The sequence below is a fragment of the Ammospiza caudacuta genome, chromosome 2 (genome assembly GCF_027887145.1).
Source record: "Ammospiza caudacuta isolate bAmmCau1 chromosome 2, bAmmCau1.pri, whole genome shotgun sequence".
NCBI classification, from domain to species: Eukaryota; Metazoa; Chordata; class Aves; order Passeriformes; family Passerellidae; genus Ammospiza; species Ammospiza caudacuta.
This window is the reverse complement of record NC_080594.1, coordinates 82,129,994-82,155,893: the sequence shown is the minus strand read 5'-3', so window position 1 is coordinate 82,155,893 and position 25,900 is coordinate 82,129,994. Positions and strand designations below refer to the sequence as shown.

The window sequence follows — 25,900 nt, the reverse complement described above, 5'->3', positions numbered from 1 at the left end:
GTCTTATCTCAACCTGTGAGTTGTTTTCCATCTTATTCTCTCTGCCCTGTCCTGAAGAGGAGAGGAGATAGGGCAGCTTGGTGATTATCTGGTGTTCAGCCAAGGGCAATCCACCACACTGGTGCATACAACATGACCTGAAATAATTATAGAATTACAGAGCTATAGGTCTATTTTGGTTTCCAATTGATTTAAATTTCTTGTATGTCCTTGAGATATGTAAATTTTCTCCAGAACAGAAAATATTGGCAATAGATTATGACTACTTAAATCTGATTCCTTTTTTTATTCTTGATAAGCCACAGACAGAGATGCAACTTGTTGTTAATAATTTAAAATAATTTCCCTCCTCCTGCATTCCAAACAGCCTTGTTTTCTCTGTTAACCCTTTCACTAACACTACCTTTAGCCTGATCTCAAAAGGAAAAAGAAGCTAACAAAATGCACAGTTTATTTGCATGTCCCTCCTCAAAATTCCCAGCACACACACAACTTCTGAACCCACTGACTGGTCCGTGTTAACCAGACATACTAAAATCCCTTTAAGTTTTATGAAAATGAAAAGCAGCACAGTGGACAGAATGAGTGCTTCCATTCAGCTCTTGGACAGACAAGGGCAATTTGGTGGTCACCCAACAGCTGGACTGGCCAACCTGTGAGTGAATACACAGCAGACCCAGTCCTGCTTTCTAGCAGGACAAATGGGGAATGTGAAGCCTCCATGGACTGAGAAAAAGGAGAGTGACATGGTGAGAGCCAAATCCAGGAAAAGACTGGGCAAGGCACAGGGCAGGAACAGGTAATGCAGTAAGTGGTTCCCAGCAAATACAGAAGTGTGGTGGAGTTACTCATGGGCACAACTAACAGGGACCCAAATGACAGCCCTGCAGACCAGCCAGTTCCACCAATGTGAGTCTGCTTGCAGCCCACTCCATCTCTTATCAACGTGTCCTAGGCGTCACCCATCTGCGCCTGGACTGCCCTTCCTCTCACAGGGAAGATAAGATGCAAATAGCAACGTCCAGAGGCAAAACCAGCTCAGTTACGCTTCTGGAAAGCAGAGAAGCTACCAGCCTGTTCCTGAAAACTCCACTAAATGACATCATGGCCACAGAGCAGCCAGTGGAGGATAAACACAAGCAAAGCATCTGCCATCTCACCTCCCTTCCACTCATTTTCCTTAAAGATCAACCACAGCTGTATCCACTCTGATTATTTAACACTGATCAGACTTGCCACTATAGTTTTAATTATATTCTATATTGTAGCAGTGTCACAACAAGGCACAGCGCACTGCTACACAGAGTTACATGTGCCAGCTCTTAACAAGTTACTCCAACCAGGAGCAGTACAGCAGCATTAATGCAGCACTGCCCAAACTAGGTTAGTCAGCAGAGGCTCCTTTGTGCTGCACAGAACTGAGCCATGTAAACATATCCTAAATGGGGAACAGAGCACAGTGTCTCTTGGGTGACATTATACTGTGTATAAATAACAAATAGGACTGCTATCCATTGATGGGCCCAAACATTTGTACTCTAATCTTCATTTTCATCTCCCCACAAACCAGATTCCATGGTCTTATTAGAATATCCTGCTTGCATTCAAATCTTAGTTACAACAAGCTTAATAGCCAGCCCTACAGCCGTCCCACTAGTCTTGTATAGCAAGATCTATTCCACAGATCTCCGACTGCCACCAATAGCCAACATGGATACTGAATGAACTCACATGAACAAAGCTATGTTTTCTTAATAATAACAGTTGTATAAACATAAGGTCTTCTCAGTTAAAGGGAAACCAACATCAAAAAGCAGTAAAACACGGAACCCTAAACCCTTCTTTCTTTGAAGAAACACGTTTGAAGCGAGGTGTTTCTAGTTATGGGTGAATGAAATGAGAATTGAGCTGCAACAAACGGACATCCAGTCTGTATGAAAGACTAATTAGATCCATCTGAGAAGCTGTGTCTAAAACTGCTTCACATATTTCAAAGGAAAGCTCTTCTAGTCTATCTTTTGAGAAGACTACATCAAAACATTTAGTCACAGCTGACGCACATCTATCCACGACAGGAGCACTATTTTTCATAAGCCATAAAAGCTACATATAAGTAATTTTAATAGTCTGGCTTACTTAAAAATTAAAGGAGGGGGAAAAAAGCAGCAAAGAAATTCACAGCTAAGAAAGGTACTCAAAACAGCAATGATTTTGTACCTCCTTATGCCAAAGCATCAAGAGATCCCCAAAAAAAGAGTCTTATACTGAATATGAAATGTGCTAAAATTTGCTCAGAGAATGGAATTAGAGCTGAAGCAGCATCCACAAGCTGCAGAGTTAACTATGGCTTTTGTGGTAATAAGCCAGGCTCTTAACACTATATTAGCATTCTTTTAAATGCAACTATTGCTTCTGCTGAACCAGCAGGAGGAGCTCACAACATTTTTTAATCTATTCATTCTACAAAATTTGGGAAGAGAGGTTGGGATGTTGGAGGCGTTTCTGGGCACAGGAAGGAGTTGGTTGGGTATTTTCTTTGCAGTTTTGTTGGATGAGAAATGACTGTAAAGAAGAGCATCCAAGTAATGTTCATGTAAGCACTGCTTTTAGAAATTAGAAAATCATTATATGAATATTGTGCAGCAGGATATCAAGTGCACATGGCACAAAAATAAACTGAAGCAGCACCCACGCCTTAAGGTGTTTTCAGTCTTACACCAAAAGAGCACAGGAAGACTAAAGGGTGACAGGATACATTAAATGCTGTATGCCAGAAACATGACCTTCTGAAGAAAGAAAATGGTATGTCATTGTTCTCTATTGTTACAGAGCTTCAATTTATAATTTAGTTTACTGCTCACTGGAATTTCTGGAACCACTGGATCATTACCCATGAAAGAACATAGTCTCTATTCTCATACCACAGGAATTCATGCTATGAAGCCACCTGTGTGGGTAAAACTCTTCATCAGGTCATTTAAAATTAATCATTGTAAAAACCTAATTCCTCTTCTGCCTACTAAGAGACATATTTTAAAGCAGTGAAGTCTGATTCTAACACAAGGAAAATATACATCCAAATAGACCATGTCTGCTTTTAAAACATTTTGCATTTTATCATTTCAGACTTTTCATTGCATTTTCTTTGTAGAAATGTCTTGTCAGCTATATACCAGCACCAGACCATGCTATTGTGAGTTTTTAGCACAACTAGAAATCTCCAAAAACTACTATAACCAAGCTATTACACTGCTCTGACACAGAGGGAAGAGCATATTTAAAGCCACACAGTGAAGGCATTACTCAAGTAATTTTAATTCCCAAACCTATAGGTATTTTCTCTATCTGCTTATGGAGTACTGTGTGAACAAACTAATAGGAGACAAAAGGCCAAGCCAAAAATCTCTCTTTACAAGCAAATATGTACCATCACATACTTAGTGCTAAACTGGCATGGTATTTAAAAACCTGTACAATCCAGACACACTCTGCTTGTCCTCTGGCTTAGTACTAAAGCACACCTAAGTACATACAAATTTTATACAAGTATACTCAATATGTACCTGTAGTTCATGTAAAGGATCCCAGCACTAAAACTTTCTGAGACATTCAATGAGGCAGAGTGGAAATGCATACCAGAAACACTGAGTTCACATGATACTGAGGCCAAGGCCACTTTCATTAAAAAACCACTCTGTCAGCAGTCACAGAAATGTAGCAATTAAAGCAGTTGCCACAGAGTCAAAACTCAGGGATCAATGCTCTCCTCAGATTGAAAGATTGAAGTGCAGAGTGCTTGCCTCCCAGGAGCACCTGTCCCCACCCCACCAGGATAGCACAGGGCAACCTCTACCCTTACAGTAAATCTGTCACTAGAGAAAAAGGAATGCAGGATCTGTAAAGCCAGAGACTCCATCAACAAGCAGGAGCATGACTACTATAGCCAGTGCTTTCCACGCATGGAAATAGGGGTTTTGCTCTCACCCCAGCACTAGATTATGCAAACTGCATTGAAGGGACACTACACACAATACATCATACACAATCTCTGAACAAAGGGATTGAAAGTAGATACACAACAATATAGGTTTACAACAATGCAAACCATGTGGAAAAAGGCAGGGAAAGTTCTCTGCTTACAGCTATAAGGATTATCTAACAGATCTTGCCCCACCCACTAGTGCCTTTAAACATGCACTTCCCTTTCATTCAAACTAATGCTGGACATGGGAACAACAATACAGTTTATTTCAAATATATAACATGCAAAGCCAAAAGTCTTCCTCTACTGCTTGTAGGGATATATGTTAATTTGTATTACAACTGGCTGCCACTCTTACTGTTTTAATTCCTACAGGTATTTGCTTTCATCCCTATTAATACAGCACTCATATTTCTCTCATGTGACCAATTAGTTAGTATGTGCCTGAAGCATACCAGAAATGTGAAATACTAGTAATAATAATTATGGCATTTTATTGATTCTCTTAACAGGGTTAATAATTTTATAGTGATAGATGGGCAATGTTATTCTTCTACATGGACTACTGGAAAGACAGAAGTTAATATGCACTGAATTACTATCCCACTCCATTCACATTTGTGTTTAAGGAAATAAATGTGAACTAGGCTTGCTTACAGCAACTTTCTGTATCATTGCTCTGATTTTCCATTATACTATTCCTTGTTCCACTTGATGCTTTGCATATTTTTGTTTGATTTTTGGGTGGTATTCTTTCCTCCCCCCAAAAGTGAATTTACAACACAATGAAAATATTTCCTGAAGTAGTTTTCAAATAAACTTACCCATCAGCCATGAAATTTACAGTAAATAAATACACCAAAGTTCTCAAAATTAAATGCTTATTATGTTTGAATTTGAAGTCAAAGTGTAGCTAGATAAACATGAATTCACTAACTAAAGTAAAGCATTCACATAAACACCTACTCTATATTGATCATATACGATAAATTCAAATAATGATGACAGTAATGTTTTAGATTTTATTTTTATGCTGGCATTATATAATAGGTTTTCTCTTAGAAATGTTAAGAGGTACACAGGCTGATTTTCCACCCACACAGGTATCTAATAAATTCTTTACTTCTCAAGAAAAAGATAGGGGAAAAACACTGGGTTTTTTCCTAAAAATATTTAAAACATTTATTTCCAACTGGACTGAACAAGCTTCAAGAATTCTTCTCAATATTTCATATCTGTACTACACTTATCTCTTCTTAAATTTGGATTTAGGAAGTCATCCAATGTTTTGTGAAAACGGTAGCCCATTCTAGTAACAACCTGAATTAAGGAATTTAGCTTTCTCTGTTCCTCTTATTCAGCATTTGACCTATGCAGGTCCCTCTGGAAATATATCGAATTTCCATTTGCCCAAAGTAACTTCTGAACTATGACACCTTATGCTTAAAAAAATAAAAAATAAACAACTTCAATGATAAGAAGCTACTTTATAACTGAAAACATCTGGAAATTCTTTGACAACTAAACCGAGAAGATGAGGCTAAGCAGTCTGGGAAGGTATGCATTTACTACAGAGATGAAGAACCCTAACAGGAAGGACTGTTTTCAAACATGAAAAAGGAGAATAACTACTTGCAGAGAAAACATGCAAATCATCAATAAAGAATTCTCAAGACAGAGTATTCCTACACTGTAGCAAATAATCAAAATGGATAATGGCAAAAATATTTTCCAGAATTAAGTTTATTGCATAGAACACAGTTACAAATTCCTCATTGAACTAAAATTAGGTTGGAAGGAGGGTTAGAACTAAATGGCCTTTAAGGTCCCTTCCAACTCAAACCATCCTATGAATAAACAATGCCACCATCACATGGAATTAGACCATCCTTGGTGGCTGACATCTGGTTTTGAAGGGCCATATTCATACACTGCAGGGAAACCACAGAGCTAACCAGGTTTCCTCAACAGATGTAGGTTCCTATTTGATTTTGTCTCTCCCACCCTTCAATACCCTGCAGAACAGCTGAGTTTTATAAAGGAAGAACAGACTCCAATCTTCAACAGCAAATCTCAATCAATGAAATCATAAAGGAAACACATTTGATACTCAGAGTAGCAATTGAAAATGGCAAGAAGGGAAAGACTCCTGTTTGTAATTGAAGTAAACAAAAGATTGCAGAGTCTGGTGGTGGGATGCTTCTGGGCTGCTTGTTGCTGTTTTCCATTGCTTGTTACTATCTCATGTAAAGGAAAGTATTCTTCCTTCAAATTATATTTTAGAAGCAATCTTGACTGCAAGATCTTTAAATCAATTGACAAGAGAAAAAAATTTAAGCATAAGAAGAACACTAATCAAAGCTAAGAATCTGACCATCTGTCCTCTGAAAAACTAAGTGGTATGCATGACAAGCAGTTAGTTTAAAGATTCCTCTAGCAATTAATATATAGAACAAAGGAAAAAAGAATAAATGACATTTACATCAATTTAGTTGTCAAGTTCTTTGTACACAAACAAGCAGGTCCCACCAAAGCTGCTAAATTTTATTTCTCAAGTCAGGTCATTGGAATCTTTTAATTGCAAAAGCACTTGCTATGTTGACAGGGTATCACCAGAAACAACTGTCTGGTACTGAAAATTCTAGTACAATAGTTTTATATAAACTTAAGTACTAGTATATATGTTGCTGGCTTCAGAATAAAAACCAAGTTACTTCTTGCCCCAAAATATATCAAATTAGGATTCTCAGAACTTTTCAACCTCTACTGGAATCATAAAAATTAATATTTTTGTTAGCAGTGCTTCAGGCAAAGAGTATCGTTCACACTTGTGGACCACTCATCCTTAAATCCTTCAGTTTTGGGAAGCAAGGCAGCTGAAGTGGCCTAAAGCCAGCCCCCATCAAGGACCTCTGTTACAAACAAACTAGTTAAAAACAGATGGTTTCAAAACTCAAAATTCTGAAAAATAAAGAGCAGCGAAGAGCAGTTAGCACTGCAGAATTCATAAGGAATCTCCAGCCAAAGGAAGCTGATGAGAGCTGACCCGTAGCTCAAAGAGCTGCGCAGCGATGCGCCCCGAGCCGCGGCAGGGAGCGCGGCACAGCCGGGAGCGCACAGCGCTGCGCACCCCGACCTGGGAGCTGGGACAGCAGCACAGCCACAGGGACAGAAAAGAGTCACTGCTGGAAGGGTCCCCGTGGTAAACAGAGTAACTCAGGACGCGAATGCCGCCGTGCAAAGCACGGTTTGCAGCCGAGTAAACTTCTGCAGGGGAATGTGAAGGTGGCCCTCCCACTGGGCTATCCAACTGCACCACAGGTTCAGCTATCTTCGCCACAAACCACGAGGGGACACAACCCACAAAGGCAGGAGCCTCTGTCACACCAACTTAATAGCAAAAAACTAAATGCAGAAGTTCAAAAAGTGAGGCTTGTGTTTCTGACAGCAAAGTTAATAAAACAAGCTTTGAATTTCCCCTTTTTTTCCTGATGGTATGTTACACCTCCTGATCAGAAACAAGATTTCTCATTCCTAGTCTTGACTCTTCTTTGAAGTTTTAAGGCAGTTGGTTTTCCATTGTAAAGTTTTGAATAACAATTCAGATTTTTGACAGTGCTGTATTTACTATAAACTCTTATCTGCACCACAATCACAGGAGAACACCAGGAAAAAGAAAATTACTGATGAAGAATAACATGTCCTCTGCTCTTTATCCAGTAACAATAAAAATAAGTTTAAATCTAAACAACCCTGCTATTAAAAAAGAGTTTCCCCGCTTTTTACATGACTAAGCTCAGGTGCAATTTTTAATACACTTTATAGGTATTTTAATTGTAATACATAAATTTTAATACACTTTTATACCTTCATAGGTATATGGTTTAAGTGAAACAGACTTCTCCTGAAATCCATCTGATGTGATTTATTTCACCAGGTATTTTCCAGACACAACTAAGGAATTACATCTCCCCAAGTATATAGACATGGTAAGGTGGAAACAAAATGCAAAAGCAATTGTCACAAATCCCTCTGACCCAGGCTTTTAGGCCCACAGCTGATCCTAACCTGGCACTCCTAATTTTTCCCTAGTGCTTAGGTACCCAGTCTCTGACACTGAGGGATGCTCCTGCCTCCCTGCCTAGCAGTAGAAGGTAAAAGCAGTAACTCACTGCAGGGACACAAAGATATGAGAGGGAACTTTCACATTTCTTATTGTTTGAATAACAAACCAAATTATCAGAAATCAGACATCACATACACCTTGTCAAACTGGTTTATACCAGCTGTAATTCTCACACTGTTGCAAGACATCACAACTGTTAGCAGCTCCATTGAAAGTGAGGGACAGGCTTGGACTCAAGCAAATCTCTAAAAATGTATGCATAGGCAGATGTATGCTTGTGTAACTGGCTGTGCTAACCAGCTCCCTGGTTTAGAGAAGTCTAACCATGGGAATTAGATCTCTGAGCTCACAGCAGCCAGGGCCTATGCAACACTCACAGCAACCAGCAGGCTATCCCCACAGCAGCAGGCAGCTCTTGTGCTGCAACAAAAAGGAGGAAAGGCTGAGGGCAATGACTGACCCTGGGAAGGGCTATGTCTGTCCCACAATCCAGTGCCAGCCCAACTCTAAACTGGGCTGAAATCTGACAGAGGTGTTCTGTTCTTTGAATGGGCTGCATCCAAGCTCACATGATATCTGTTAGGACTGTTATGTAGATTTTAAAAACTGCATGAAGACTTGGCCTTGGCTTCTGAAACAGCAATTCAACAAGTAGGGTGTGTTACTGCCATTCTAAGAAAATCTGCCTTATTAAGGCTCTTTTGAAACCTTTTGCCTAAGAGTCAACAAATACTATACAAGTCAACTGCCTATTTAAAAAAAAATAAAAATCTCATTTTGGTTGTGGAATCACCATTAACAGACATAAATAGCAGTTCTCCTTATAAATTTATCTTCTTAATACTTCAACCAGCTTGTGTCTTGCCTTTATTCTGTTGAACAGCTGAATTACCAAACCCAGCATTACTGTTCTTCTACTGTCATAGTCTATCCTTCTGCCTTTCATGCTGACAACATTAAGTGCTTAAGCAATTACCTTAGAACATTTGTAAAAAACAAAAGTTTATACACATTCATCTGAAGTGAATAAGCACATCCTGAAACACTAGCATTTTACTATGACCACATACAGTTCGAGCAGAGAGTGCTGAATAATGTTATTCCAGGATGATTGCTTATTCTATTGGCTTGGATCTTTGATTTGTTTCTCTAAACACTAGCTTAAGGTAATGCAATTTTTGTCAACATTGCATTTGTTTTCTTGCTCTCATATATTTATAATGGAGTATATGCTCCATTATAAGATGCTACTTCCAAACAAGACACTAAACAGAATAATTCAGAAACTAATTTAATAAACAAATATATACGAAAATGTTCCACAGGCACAAGGCCTGAGAAAAATCTTAGTACACTATCTGAATCTTTTCAACTCTGCACTATTTAACTGTCAGGGTCCTGTTTGGTAATTAACAGCAATGCCTACTAAAGACAAACCACCCATCTATCCTTAGTCAACAAAAAGAGAATTTTAGCAGGCATCAAGGATAATATATGCACAAGGACTTAATGCACTGAATTTCTTAGGAAATGAGCAGAACTTACAGAAAATGATGAGCCATGCTTTGAAACTGCAACTGGGTAAATTCCATCTCCTAGATGCACAGAGAGCTCCCAGCTACTTCTCTTTGATTTAGCAATAGGAATTCTAAAAAAGAAACAGAAGAAAAAATTTTAACAGAGATTTCATGCTTCTCCCAAGTTAACCAGAAGCACTTTCCTCATAGGATGGTCCTGAAGGATATAAAATATCATTAATCTATAGACACAGTTGGAGAGCACACTTGAAAAAAATATATACTAAATACATTTTTTCTGTCAAACAGCATATAAGGAGAAAATACACTCTTTCTTTCTTTCTAGATTTGCCTTGACACACTGGGTATGCTGATAAAGTTAGAGGAGGCCCTTGAATGCAGCCAGCACTTGCTGCAGAATTAGCTCAAACAGGATGACAAGCAGATGAGAAAGTGGGTTGGCAGGAGAATAGCAACAGTGATAACTGGAGCAGTCTTTTCAAGGGCAAAATATAATCATTATTTCTTTAATCTCATTCTCAGTAAACCTTAATTAAAAGCCAATTACAGACAAAAGATTCAGCCAAACAAGTAATACAAGTAATTTTATAACTAATACACATTTTTAAGTACTCATCCACAGAGCCCTTCCAGCATACTGAAAAAATAATGATGTATCATCACAGCCCACATGGAGGATTATACTGATTCCTGCAGCATTTTGTGGCTGCACCATTTATCAAGTAACACAGGAAACCTGAATCTTTTCAACTTAAAAAAGCACACACCTGGCAGCAAAGAAATGAGAACTGAGCCTCCATTCTTCAAAATTCAGAGTGAAACATGCAATTTTCAGCTATTTCATTTAAATGTATATTCATTCTCCATTTCCTCATTCTAACTTCTTGAGTCTCTCCCAATTTGCCATAAGAACTGGTGTCCAAAAGCACACTAAAACTTTTCTAATGAGTGGGTACCATATATTACCATGAGCACTCACCACGTGGCCTAAAGGGAAGACAGGAAGGTGTGGTTTCAACTCTATTAAAACAAAACCACATTTTGGTATAGCTTTTCTTCCACATTGACTCTTACTTATTTAGATTTTTCTGTAAGAAATTTGTAGGGATAATAATTTTATCACCTTTACATCTCTTTTAAGGATCATTTCTGCTGTAACAATCTATAGTACATTATAGCACTTATTGCACCTTTTATCGCATCCTGCAATCTTAAAACCTGTGAACACATTATGCCACGTGGATCCTCCAGAGGATTCAGGTGACCAGTGAACCACATGTCCCCATAGGGAATGCTCAAGTTTCCTGTGGAATCAACAGGGAGAAGCACCTGTGAGGCCTCTAGAAGCCACAGGAGGAGCAATTATCTGTCCAAGCCAAGGATAACACACTTGCCATGTTGAAATGCTTGCCAAGGATTCCAACAATTATATTAAGAACTTTAGGTTTTTAGATACCTGGAACTTAAGAAAGCACAAGTTCAAGTACTTAATGAGGCAAGTAGCTTTCAAAACTTGTGCCTTGCCATGTGTCTGAAAAGGGGAAATGAAAATGCTAAATATATCAGACACAAATAGATGCATACTAATCCTTAGTTACTTCTAGATGCAAGCCAAGTAAGGCCTACATTAAATTTCACCAACCATCTTACCTCTACCACTACCCTAAAAGTTCACAAGACAGATATTGCAAATAAGCTGTTCCTGTGCTAATGGTGTCAAGTGTCACCTTTCACATTTAATATAGAGGCAATTGTCAAAACAATAAATCTGAGGAATTATCTATGGTGTATTGGGAGCAATGTCATTTCTCAGCAACTCGTATTGGAATTCCTGTATGTCACCAAACATTTAGACTGGCTGATAGGAAATGTGACAGACACACGAGTTCCTGAAGAAGAGGAAGAGGAATTTCCTGCACAGGTAGCAGGCAGCAAGCTGAGAGATGTTTTCATTGCACTTCCTGGTATCAGAGCACCAGTAAGGAAGAACACAGACAGCACCTGGTTAAGTTCTCCATGACACTCCACTGCAACAACCAACAGGATTTACTGGTTTACAGCTACTTCATATTTCTTACATTAGAACTAGGATCACATCACAAACTCAGCTTAGTAGAACTGCTTCACTGGTGACATGAGACTCCTTATAGCCTTGCTGGCACAGCCCTGCTTCATATTGCATTTGACTGGAAGTGACCTCATGAATCTGGCTGCTGGCCATCAAAGGAAAGACAGTCTTGTTCTCCAGCAGGGATTATTTTTGTTCAGCCCTGTCTTGCTGAGCTTTGTCAAGTGTATCTCCAAACAGGATGCATGCCTCTTGAAAGGCATGACTATCATCACTGCTTTGCCTAGGTTTCAAACAGCCACATAATTCCTCTCTCTGCAACACCAATGGCCAGGAGGGCAAGGTCCAGAGCTGCATCAAATATACAGCAAGTTGTACTTCCCTCCCGGAACTGCTAGATCCCTTTGCACAGGGACATTTTTCAGCTTTCCTAATCAGCTTTGCCTGTGGTTTTTTAACTATAACTGACACTAGCTAGGATATATACTTATGTGAGCTCATGACAATCCTACTTCTTCATTAAACCAAATTCCTTTCAAAGAAATTATCTTGTAGTAGACTCCATTTTGATAGGATTTGTGGGTAGGGAACGTTCATATAAATAAGGATTATGAAATCCAAAAATTAGGATCAAAGTCTAAGTTTGTTAAATATGAAAACGAAGTTGCTCGCATCCATGAACTACTTTAGAAATGCAGACGTTTCTACCAGGCTGGGAAACAAGATTGCTTGTGGGATTTTCTGTTGTTTTGTGATGTTTGGGGTTTTTTAAATCCGAGACATCCGAGTGCATAGGAAATTATATTTGTTCTTGGCCAAGGTTGCTCCCTTAGCTGAGAAGACTTTAAAGTCCTCCCAAAGAAAGCATCTGAACTCTGAATATATTTCACACTAGTTCACAGAAAACTACCAAACTTCTGGCTACTCTCAAAATACAGAACTTTTTAAATTCTACATAATGGGCTGAAATCCAACATACTCTATTCACAGAAAAAAAGGATAATCCCACTGAAAATAAAAATACTGTCATTTTTGCCATCATAGAAACCACAAAGAAAACATAAAGCACTTCCCTTCCAACCCTAGATTCAGAGTACACACAGTATGTCTTTCCTAGGGTTCAACATGTCCTCCCTTTCCTCTCCCAGTTTTGGCAAACGACATATCATCCAATAAAATTACTTCATTTGCCTATAGAGATCACTGGCTGCAGGAAGAAACACAAGTTTCACGGCAAGATGAATGCCAGGTGGATGGGAAGCAGGGCCATGGAGAACTGTGAACTGCTGATCCTTGCCAGGAGCATTGCACACAAAGGGACAGAGAGAGCAAAGGCAGCATGACAGCCACAACAGGAGATGGGTGGAGAAGGGGGTTATAAACTCCTTCCACACTAAAATGGGCAGTTCTGAACCTCTCCACTCCAAATTGCCTTCTAAGGGGAAGCATCACAAGCATAGGAACACAGCTGAAGACTGATGGCCTGGCTTTAAGTCATAAAGGCTTTACTCCAAAGCACCAATTACAAAAACATGTAACCAACACAACAAGAAAAACAGCACCATTTGCCTGCTCAGTTATTTACTTTCAAGCTCTACTGCTACTTGTTTAACTAGAGATGATGTGTGTGTAGAAATGTATTATGTCCCTTTTACCCCCAAATGCCATGTGTGGGAGAGGAAGACACTTGAGAATAACACAGCAATCAAAGCTCCTGGTTTCATTGCATGTTTTCAGTGAGGAAAGCAGACAACTGCTAAAAATTTTGGGTCGACACATACTTACTGTGCTCATGGAACACATTAATTAAACTATTATCTATTCTAGTCAAAAACAAGTAATGAAATAAAATAGACACTCACAAAAGCAAATCTAGTAAAAACTCTGCCCTGGTCATTTTGATTGTCACCAATCAATGAGATAGAAGGAACTCAATAAAAACTACAATTTTCTGCAGTTTGTGGCAAATAAACTTCCCTCTCCCTATTATCACTGATGATGTAAATGAGTTAGGATGTCACCAGCTCCTAAAGGATCAGAAAATTGAGTATAGATTTTTATACTTCCAATTCAAAATATGTCTTCTAATGCTGAGGTAGAAAACATTTACCAATTCCTCTTCACTTCTGATATTTTTGCTGCATAATACTTTATGTAAACAGAGAAATCCCAAACTATCATAACAAATCCTCCTGTTTGAAAGATTACAAGCGTTTGAAAACCACATTATATGACACTCCATAAAGCTGTTTTTCAATTGTGCAATTACCTATTCACCAGTTAAATAAAAGTGAAATATTGACTTAAAACAATGTTAATGGTCAAAGAATCATTAAGAAATCCTTCATCATAACTTTCACAGCAGGTGGCCTGTAAAATGATCAAGAATAATGTGCTGGATTCTGTAGCCACCAAGGTCAGTTTCTGCATACAAATCTTGCAAAGGGAGAAAAAAAGACCTTCAGAAAGTGGGCCATTCATCTGAACCAAGTTCAGAGAATTTCCAGCACTGTGAAAAGATATGTTATGCAAGCACATAGATGTATTCAGTGGGGGTAGACTGAACCAGCTACATGGAGACTACAAAGGAGCCCTCCCATGGCTCATGAATAAGTCGAGGAAATGATCAGAAAAAAATGCAGAGATGTTTAGACAGATGGCCCACTTAAAATGCCTGGGACAGGGCATAAGCAATTTTAATGAAACTTTAGATCTACCATATAAATTGTTTCTTATTTTCCCTGCCCTCCCCCCACCCCTCCCAAAAAAAAAAAAATCAAGAAAGGCAAATAGAAATTCAACAACTCAAACAAGAGCCTAACTTGCTATGAAAAAAAAAACCTAAAAAAAAAACCCCAAACCACCAAAAAATTAAAAAACAAAAAGGGAAGTAAATCCCACACTTTTAAGCATTTTTAGTTTAATAAGTTCATACGCAAAAAACTACCCTTCAGAGAACCTTCAACTATCAGATGAATATAAAAGCAGGGAATGGATAGATTAAAAGAATTCTAAACAGAAGTGTACTGCCAAACAAAACACAAATCTAAGCCTTAGCATCTGAGTACTTTCAACACTTTCCAACATAAAAGTTCATCATCACACAGAAAAGATAAAAGCAGCACTTTCACAGGATTATTTTAAGAACCAAAAATTATGTGCAAGGAACCTAAGAATCTGGGAATATTTTATTCAGTAATTTGAAGTATTTTCTGTATCTATTCACACACATTTTCTATGTATATTCAGACTGGTCCATCTATACATATCATGTTCCTTTTTACATTAAAATAGGTTTTCTTCTTCCTGCTTTATATGTGCATACATATATGTGCTCCCCTTTCACTGTGAATATGAAAATATACCATCATTAGACCAAATTATAGTTCTTCATATATCATAAAAAATAATAACCTCTACTAGCCTGTGTGCCAGTTGATCAGACAAAGGCTGAAAGAATTACTCAACAGCTATATCAAAAAGGTTTTACATTACATTTTCTTACATATCACATTGAGATCAATAACAGATATGCATATTTATAGCCTATACTCTATTTGAATAGTGACTGCAGGAAAAAATGAAATTACATGGAAGGTAAACTATAAAATAAAAAAGAATGCTTTAAAAGGATGCTATGGAGTGCACTGTGCTTTGATTCAGAACAGCATACATCTGGATGTTCCCTTTTCCTTCAACACAAGCTTTTCAGGCAATTTGCATTGACATAAGAGCCTGCAATCCAGTGACCAACAAAAACCTCCAGTGCCTTCAGCAGTGAAACCCAGCTGTGGGCCAAGGAAACAATTATAAATCCAGGGTGAATTTAGCTGCCCAGACCTAAGAGTATGGCTCAATACCTTTCATCTCCATTTAACTGAGAAATAATCTTGCAAAGAACCTGAGCTCACCCTGGCTAACACACTTCCCCTGTGGAGGTCTCTAAGCCTGCAGTGCTTGGGTCCTGCAAAGAGAAACACCCTAACCCCAGGGTTCTACAGCCAGCATCCTCAGCAGCCTGGCAGGGGCAAGGAACTGGGGGCTCCTCTGCCAAAGCTGTCTCCACAGTCTTAACAAGAAGTTATCCTCCAAAAACGCAGGCAAACAACAATTCTAAGTTTCTTGAAAGATCTTTCACGGCTCTTTTAGCTTTAAATCTATCAGGTAAACGAAGCAGGATTGCTGTTACTGCCTGTCTTGATATAACAAAGTCATGTTTGCAGAGCTTATGTTCAAAGAATCAAAGATCCATGCTATCAGTCTTCCTCAGCCTGTGGGGGTTCACATCCACCTCCCATCTCTCAAGAGAAGGAGCCAGGGCTCAGGTAAGCACTGGGGAACTCACCACCCTAACCTGCTGATGGTAGGAAGGAATATGAGATTCATGGAGACTTAGGTTTGCAGCCTGACTATGCATTCTTTGGGACAAAATGTTTTGATCCTAATGCTGGGAAATTTCTGTGCACTTTGCATTAGTAAACTGTGGAAACACAGTAACCCTGGGAGCTGCCAGTAGAGCCCAAGGCCTCTTCGTTTCAGAAAAGGGTCAGACTGCCCAGTCCTTCAGCAGGCAACAGCATACCTTGAAAATTTCAAATAAATAAATGTAAAATAGATCTGAAATTGATTTCCTCTCCTATGAGATGTTAGGACCTACTTTAGTATTTGGTTTATGTTGGAAAAAGCAAATGTCAGACATTAATGCTGGATAAGAGATCTTGCTATTTGTCTCATTGCAAGCATTTGTGAAATAAGAAGCAAGGAACACTCAATAATTTGAGTGTTCACAAGTACAGAGAAAAGACATTTATTTTTAATATAATTTACAAGTCTGTGCTTCTAATCTGTTTTTTCAACCATCTTTTATTTACCAAAGGAGGAGCCACTTGCAAGCAGGTGTTTTTAATCAGACCAGTCAACAACATTGTCTTATGCATGCTAACAACTTTTATGGAGAGAAAAATCTAAAAATCTGTTTGTCATCAAAAAAAGCTGGGGCTGTTTCTCCTCCAATTAAAGTATTTCATTTCATAACTTTGCTGTTTTCCAAAACTTTTTTTTTTTAATTTTTATTGAGAGATAACTTTGGGCAGTTGGCAAAACTAATAACAATAATTTACTCTGTAAAAGAAAAACAGCAAATGCCCTTTCCTATACAAATTTTCCCTTATTTCCTTAAGCAAAGAAACTTATTGTGCAGATATTTAAGAACACTCTTACAATAATTATCTCACTTTCTTTTTGTGTGCAAAGAGCTTCAGAACAAGCCACTGTGATGGAATAGGGAGGACTAAAGCTCTTCTGTTAACATTATCCAGTAGCAGTTATGTACATTCATACAACATGATGGCATTGGGATCTAGCTGCCTGTTGGGCAGTCTGTTTCCTACACCTCCATTCAAAGAAGTTCCCAGTAATAATGTGCTATTTTTCACTTGTATTAAGTTTAGAATATTACAGGTTTGCTGTCCACATAAAAAATAGTCAGAAGGAAATGCTAACCTACTAATATGAAAATGAGGTGAAGTGATTAAAAATTACATCTAAGTTTGATAAATAATCCAAGTTTACTTCTACATATGAGACTACTTTCCATGCTCCCTTTTTTGAAACATCCAGGCAAACTTCATGCTAGGTTTGCTGTACTCATCTCAGTGGTGAAACCTGGCTACTAATCTTGAGCTTAATTGCTACTAATAGCTGTAAACCTGAATCAAAACACATTTAGTGCTTTAATCTGTCATCCCTTCTGTCAAAATTTCAGTTATTCACCCCTTTTTGTAACAGAAGTTCTGGAGAGTGTGATAACTCAGAGGTAACAGGACAATATGCAGGGGCTGTGAGACTATCAGTGCTCCACCTCAGATCAGGAGTTCTCAAAGTAAATTATCCCAACCACCTGCACTTAGATTGCTCTGGATCACACTGCAGAATGGTCTTGGGATGTGCAAAGCAGTTTCTTTCTGATGAAGAAAGGCAGAAACTAGATTCCAAAATTGCATCCAGCACACTCCAGTCACAAATGGGTATTCAGTTCACAAGACTAGACTAAGTCTAATCAAAAGTCAAATACATACAGTGAGAGCACAAGCTCCTCATCATGAACAAGACAGTACACCTGTACTGGTACACTCTGTAATGACAGCTAGATTAGTTTTTGAAGAATCACTTATTCTCATGAAGAGATTTTGATCTTAATGATTATTTCTGCAATTGAATTGCCTCAAAATCCTAATTTTGGTACTTAGTCTAGATGTTAAGGAAAAAAAAACCAAAAAAAACTCTGACATTTTAATTCAAGCTCAACCCCTCTTATTTAGTTGCCCTAGTAAAAGTTGTTAAGTGTTTAATACCTACCAGCTTCTGCCAGCTGAAAGCAAAAAAAATACTGTGAAGTGCAGCATATTTGAAAAACTTGTACAATTGTGGAAGAGAAAATGCATATTTTAGAATCAAAGTTTAAAATTCCATTTTGAAAAAGTCATGGCCTGAGTTGCCTCTATCTTTTTAGATATCTTCTCAAACAGATTGCCATTTACCCAACTATCACTAATTTACAAACTTAATCCAAAAAACTAAATTAACCTCTTTCTTATTCAGAGATACACATCTGACCCACAGGCACTAACAACAAACTGAAATACAGTGTTTCCTTAAACAACAAAGTTTTTAAAACCCACTATAGTGAAACTTTTCAGTACCTGCTGAACTTACTAAAGGAGGCACACTATCAGGAGTGAGAGACAACTACTACAGTCAAGGGAAAAGGAAAGACATCAGAATAAAGCCATCTCTGAGGAAATTCGGCAACAGCACAGAGAGCAAGAACACTGGCCTTCTTTAAGGCCCACAAGGAACACAATGTGCAAACTAAGGAAAATTTTAAATTATACTAGCTAACAAAAATAAAACTCCCAACCTTAGACCAAACTGAAAACACCTTTTTAGAGAACACCACCTTCAAAAATATTTTTAGTTTTTTGTTAAGAGCTGTGCATTGAATGCTGTCTTTCCTGTGGTTTACAGTTTCATTTAGGTCTCACTCTTTTGATCTGCCAGTCTCCTTGGAACTAACCAGACAGTAGTATGACAGCCAGAAGTATGGAATTTCTGCCACACTCTGTAGGACTCATGATTTCACCTGGTCTCTCTAAAGCCTGTCAGATATGCAATATCCCAATGGTCATTATTTAAAATAGAACTTCCCCCTCTTTTTTTGTGCATCATGGAAAACACAATGCTTGCCAGATTTCACTAGAGTTCCAGAGTATTGTAAGAGCTCAGCTATCACACAGATTATCACCTCCTGCAAACTTGTTGCAGCAGAACCAAGAGTCCATCGAAGAGCTTAACCCATCTCATGCCAGTGAAATCACTTTGGGAATACAGCTGTATTGATCACATTTTTCCATTGTGCTTTCTCCTCTACAAGAGACTTAATTCAGGCAATACAGAATGCACATTCAGGACAGCCCACAGTCCTGCAAAAGGATGACCAGATTTTCCTTGCTAGCCATCCTACACACCATAGCGTAAGAAACAGAAGCTGGTCAAGAGCTGGGATTCATTTGGAACTCTGTTTTTCTAGACAGTGCCTGGCTTTTCAAACTATGTGCACAAGAACTAATGCTGGGTGACAACACAGGTATCAACCATGTATCTACCAAATCACAGGTAAATGTGATTACAGCATTTGGCTACAAGTATTCAAGCTAGTTTCCAACAGGCAATGTCACAGCTACTTCCTCCCCCCTAGATGTAAGAAATGTGGCATATTTCACAGATTCTAAAGCTTTGTTCTCTGTTTCTTCTGCACTAGACTCCTATGAAACAGATTAATGCTACTAATTCTGTTCAGTTAAAGAAAAAAAACATAGCAGATGAGAAAACCCCCAAAAGTTCATTAAAAATTATATTAGATAACATAAAACATGCCTATCTCCAACAAGCCCTCATATGTCATGTCCAGATAATTGGAGGCCATAGCAGAGCTCAGTGACTCTCATTACCTCGCACACATCACCCCTACACTTCCCGCTTACATCCGGCACTCACACCGCCGAGCTTTCAGCACCTCCTATCAACCACCCTTTCCCTTCCTAACTAATGCAAAGAGAAAGGTACCTCTCACAATGAGTTAGACCTGAAATTGGCTCTACTACCTTTAGGTAATGCTCTGCTATATTTTTTACATTACTTAGGCACTACAACTCTCAGCCGCAGAAACACAGGCATCTAATAATTTATGAGTGATACATATTCAAAAGATGATAAATATGATAAATATTGCCCTCTGTGTTTTCATCCTTTTAATAAAACATCTGCCATTGTTCAAATTATGGTCTCACAAGAAAGAGGAAGAAAGACAACAAGAAAAAAATGTGCATGCACAATTTTGCTCAAGTTATATACACCAGACCTGAATGAAGGAATTTGAGAATTATTAAACTAGGGTTGAATGTGAAGGACAAAAAATTTGTAACAGCTAGTATCTCATTCTCAGTACTAATATAAAAAATTTTGCCCACTAAGCTTTCTGCTGATTAAGTTCAGAATTAGAGAAGTCAGGCTGTGTAGGTGGGATGAACATTATTGATGATGGTCATTTTAGCATAATCATGATCAATACAGGATGGGGACATAAAAATGGCTGTACTGACTGGCCTAAATATCCATCTAGTCTAATATTCAATGATAAGCAGTAGAAAGTTAAATAAGATCTAAGAAGAATATAAGAATATAGCTACACTTCTATAATGTACTTAACTGTAAATTCCACCTCCTTCCTTTCCTTTTTGCCCAATTAGCACTAATCAGTGCAGTTCAGTATTAAACAAGGCAAAGAATAAATGCCCTAAATACATAAATAACATAATATATTAAAATGTACTATATAAGTACATTTCAAAATGCTGTGGAAAAACAACTTTCTTTACAGATTACCTTTTACACATCCAATTACTATTTAATGAATATAGTTACAAATAGATGATACTGTAACTCTTTCTATTGACCCAATACATATATGTTTTTCTGTGAATGTTTCTATTCTATAAACAAGCACAAATAAATAAATTGTATGTGATCAAAAGGACATTAAAAAGAATATTAGGGTTTTTCTGACTCAAAAAGACAGACTCATTTTGAACAGAAATGCTAAAATGTGAAATAAAACTGCAGTACAAACATGAGGAAGATCCAAAATATTTTTGAAATACACTTTCAGATGTAGTGCATGGCAGCTGAAAGAGGATACCTAAAGAAGATGTTCAGAACTGGTTCTCACAACTTTAGCTTCAGCCTCAATCTTTCCTGTGCACTCACCTGCTGAGGGAATCTATACACAACATCCGTGTTCTCCCTCAGCCCAAAGTTTCCTTGTTTATACCCAATATAATTTTTCTAAAATTCAAATTACTGCAGCCCCTTGGGACCTTCCTAGGGGAGACAAACTAGCCTTGAATGCTGATTTTGGCTAGGGTAGAGGTAATTCTCTTCATAGTTGGTGGCTGGGGTTAAATCACGAACGTCTTTATCTCTGAAGAGTTATGCTCCACCCCGAAGGGTTCACTTAAATACAAGGGTTAAATCTTGGGAAGAGGCAGCCTGTAGTAGAGGCAGACAAGCAATGTCCGAGATCAAAGAACAGATAAAAAGCACAGTGAATAGAGGAATAAGGAGGACTTAATATTAGTAAAGCATCTTTAAGTGATTGTGATTTGAGGATACAAGTAGCAAGAATAAAGACTTTGCTGCAGGGGAGGGAGCAGGGCAGGCAACAAAGAATTTAAAGAAAAGTGCTCTCACTAGCTCAAGGAAACAAACAGGGTAAAGTTGTCTACCAATGTTAGCAGCCAGGTGAGGACCTGCTTTAAATTTCAGTGTCTGATAGAAAAACGGGCAGCAGGGCCTGGAGAAAGTCATTACTGTGTCACCAAGGTATGTCACCATATCTGCCACCATCATGCCAGAGAGAGGAGATTCAGAAACACATATCAGAACACACAGGGGTAAAGACACAAGCTTAAAGCCTAGGAACTCAGATTTTTTTAGAAGCATTTTTTTAAAAACTGGAATTAATGTGCAAATAGTTTATTTGTATCATCTCACTACTAACTGCAGAAAGACTAATTTTATTAAGCACCACAGAGAGACAGGATAAAGACCTGTCATCTCCTTTCTAAGTCCATGGGTAAACATCCCTGGTTTCAAAAGAACGAGGTCCTGTGCTGTTCTTTCCTGCCCAGTTTTTCTCACACTACAGGCTTTGAAGATATATGTTAAAGGGAAGCCACAGCCAAAACAAACTCCAAGCACCACATCTAACTACACAGAAAAGAATGGTCTGTGAAAGATATTAAAGAATCATCCATAATCATAAAAGAAAAAGTAATCTGAGCAATCTCAACATAGATCCAGGGAAAAATATCCGGGTGTTTGAATATTTGTGAAGAAACAACAGAAATCAATATTAAGTATTTTTTACTTAAGGTACCATCTATCCCAAGTATTGAATTGAAAATACAGTGCTATATCTATGCAGCTTTCCTTTTAAGATTCACAATACCTCCCAGTTACAAAACCAGAAATATACAGCTACTATGCAGATAGTAGATCACTGATTTTGAGTTTGCAAATAACAGGGATGATATTCAATTCCAAGACAGCACATAGCAACACTATTAGCAATGCTACCTCTCAAATAATTCTCCCACTAAAATTATACAAAACTGCATTGTAACAAACCAGCAAATAGGCCTGTAGGCCTGTATACAAAGAAATAAAAAAATTCCTTTCTTCTAGCATCCCTTGGTAATGCACATACCAGGAATATCTTAAAACAAAAGAAAGAGATCTCCAAGACTTCTGAGACAAAGGTAGGGCTTATTTTTCTCCTCAAGAAAATGTCTCTTCAGTATTTTTATTTAAACACACACACTAAAATTATACAGAAGAGACCCACCTCTCTGAAAGATGAAAAGAAAGAAGTCTTAGCTCAATCTTGTATGTTTACACTTCTAGTCTCACCCTTAAACAAGGCTGAATTGAGCATAACCGCACTGAAGGTTTCGCTTCTACACTGGCATATCAAATTTCAAGTCAACAGCTCTTTTATTTAAAATATGTTAGATAAAAAGGTAATATGCTCTCTGTAAAGAGTTCCCTGGAGGTTAGAAGAACCAATAAATTAACTGTTACCATATGCTTGGCTCCTTTTTGGCAAAATTCAGTAACAAAACACTGCCAAACCTCTTTAGGCAAGCAATAATATTTGGTAGCTTACAGCACAACTTGGGAAAATAGAAAACTGGGCAGAAAGCTTGGAAAATAATAGAAGAAACTTCATTTCTATTCTTCTATAGTTAGCTACATGCTGTTGGAAGAAAAATTCTAACAAAGTCAACTTTATGGGTCCCATCTATGGCAAACAGTTGTCTCCTCAAAAAACACACACTGGCTAGTACAGTAATCAAATATTCCATATTTGGCTTTTTTAAACAATAGATATGTATGACCTATTTTGAAAACAGGAAGGTTTGCAAAATTAGTATTCTGAAGTGTTAACATGCATATTATCAGTGCTTTCATTATGGGTTTACTTAATTATAAATGAGAAAGTCTGGGCTTATTTGCAATGCAATGTTCTTAGATTTTACTTATCCTAAAATTAAATACTTCCCATCCCTTCCTCCTATATCTTTTATACCTGTGTAATTGAGACTAAATTGTGACAGATAAATAGCCTTTAACACTACACCTCTAATTATAGTTATAGACTGGGTATTTTCAGGACATCCATTACAGACATTTTTTAAATACCAACAAAAAAAAAGTGAGGGCAAAGCTGGCTGGTCCTATTCCTTTACCAAAACAGGCAGGACTTGCTCTGTAGCATCAGTTATAAGTAATCAATATTTTTTCAAATATTAAAATGTCCATTTTTATTTTATTTTAGTAATATAATAATATAATAATTCATATTATTCTTATTTAGAAGAAAATGTTTATAGCCTGTTCTGCATGCCATGATGGTTGGCATGTAGAGGAAAAACAGATATGTGAAAATCCCATATTTCTTTAATCAACTGCATCACCCCAATAAATTCTAATTTTGATGTACAAAAATACTTGTAATTCAGCTTACAGTTCCACACACATCTGGCAAGCAGTGTCAAGTAGGCTGACACGTATAGGCCAGACATTTCACTTCTTAAAGTCATGTTATTGCATGGTTAATCCTATATTTGCATTAATTTGATACAAGCACTTACAGGTAAAAATAATCCCAAAGTATAGGTCTAAAGATTATAATAATACGCCTCTGGAAGGTTTTACCAGAGGAAAAAGATTTTTTACCATTCTATGGATGTTTGCCTCATTCAGCCATTTGGGATTTTATTAATAATCTTCTCATTACTGTATTCATCTTCCAATTTCTCATTTTTTATTTTAAGTAAGACAATTTCTGTGAAGACTTGACACTGAAATCAGAGACTTCATTACCCTGCAAAATATATCCACATTTTAAAGTATTTAAGAGGGTTAAACAAAATGCAAACATTTAATGCAACATTAAGCATGTGAAATAAAAACTTGATTGCCTAAAGCAAGCATGCTATGCTGTTACCCTGGTGACAGGTTAAAAAAGGATTGTGAGCTGAATGGCTGTATGATATGAAATTAAAATGTTTCACATTGAACAATCCAAAATGAATTGGGAAAGGTTAGAGCAGAGGAGAGAGAAATCAATTCTCCAATGGCAATGGTGAATGGAAGTGAAGTCTGAATAGGATTTGCCAGTGGGGTGCAACAGCTGCCAAATATCCTGCAGCCAAAGAATTACAATAATACTGATGAAGTGTGCAAGAGCTTTTGGAATCATTGCAGGGAACAGAGAAATACTCCTACAATAATGAGGCCATTCTATGTCCCATCCCACTTTTGCGGTTGAATCAAAGGGAAAAGAAACGGTTGAAAATTGTAATACTGAACAACAAAGGTATAAATGAATTACCTATCCCTTCAATCAGTATCCTGTATTTAACTACAGCCTCTGTGAACATGAATGAAGTAAGCATGCAAAGAATGGACAAATCAAGACACATACATGTACAAGTATGCAGACAATATTGAATGAGAGACTTGTTTCCCATATATTTTGTTGACAACATTTCTACAGCAACAGCATCAAGAATAAGCTGTACACTACACAAACAGCAGGACACAACCAGTGCCTTAAGGAACTACACAAGGTCAGGTGCTGATGGTCATGCTTATCTTTAATAATCCTAGAAAAGAAATATCAGCAAAACTTCTCATGCGAATGCAATTACAGATGTATTTACTGAGCTTGGAGACCCCAAAGGTCAAGAAAAACGTTGCCCTTCCATAAAATTATCCTAGACAACTTCATTTCTGCCCTTGGAAATTCCAAGTAAAATACACAGAGGAAGACAAAAACATATCCTAAAAATACCTGTGAAATGACCAGGGAGCACATGGCAATTAGCACACACCTTGTCAGTTTTACGGTTTCACGCATACACATTTTACACACAGACAAATATTAAAGAACAGGTTTAGGAGGTGTAAACCTGCATGAGAGGAAATAATCTTTGGGCTTATAGAGGGGATCAAAGTAAATTAAATAGAGAGAGGTCTTGTAAAGAGAGGATCTTGCAGAAGAGGTCATAAGCAAAGCACAGATGAGAAAAGGGCCAGATTAACAACTAAAAAAGGGACAGGAATTTGGCAGCACAATAGAAAACATTCACATGTCTATATTATGCAAATTCAAGTTTCAGCATTAAGTGAACAGTAGCTACAGAAGCTATAAAGCTCTTACAGCAGATGCTGTTTTCCCAGAAGACATGGTGAAAATAAAAAATACACATAGAGACTTAGCCAGGTCCATTTACTTTAGTGAAAGCCTTTCCCACCAGCAATCACCTCAGCAAGATGCGGGGATCTTCCCAAGAGATGTTCACTGAGATTCAAACATCATCTTCATAATGATTTCATAATGGTTAGCAACTCTAAAGATTGAGCAAGTGTGGATTTCTGAGTGCCCAGAACACATTTTTCCCTACAAATGACAGGGATGACAAGTCATGGAAACTTCCCAGGACAGACTGCTCTATTCCTGGAATAGATGTTTAGGAATCATATGGAACATATGTCTGTGC

At 37.7% G+C, this 25,900-nt stretch overlaps 1 protein-coding gene across 3 annotated transcripts in view; it reads right to left on the bottom strand.

Annotated features, from left to right (window-relative positions):
- Positions 1 to 25,900, bottom strand: part of PCCA (propionyl-CoA carboxylase subunit alpha) — a 274,953-nt gene that overhangs the window by 95,350 nt on the left and 153,703 nt on the right. For all 3 annotated transcript variants that reach the window (XM_058821827.1, XM_058821835.1, XM_058821843.1), the window contains one exon: positions 9,654 to 9,756. In XM_058821827.1, the coding sequence (XP_058677810.1) occupies positions 9,654 to 9,756 (103 nt within the window). The remainder of the gene's footprint in view (positions 1 to 9,653; positions 9,757 to 25,900) is intronic.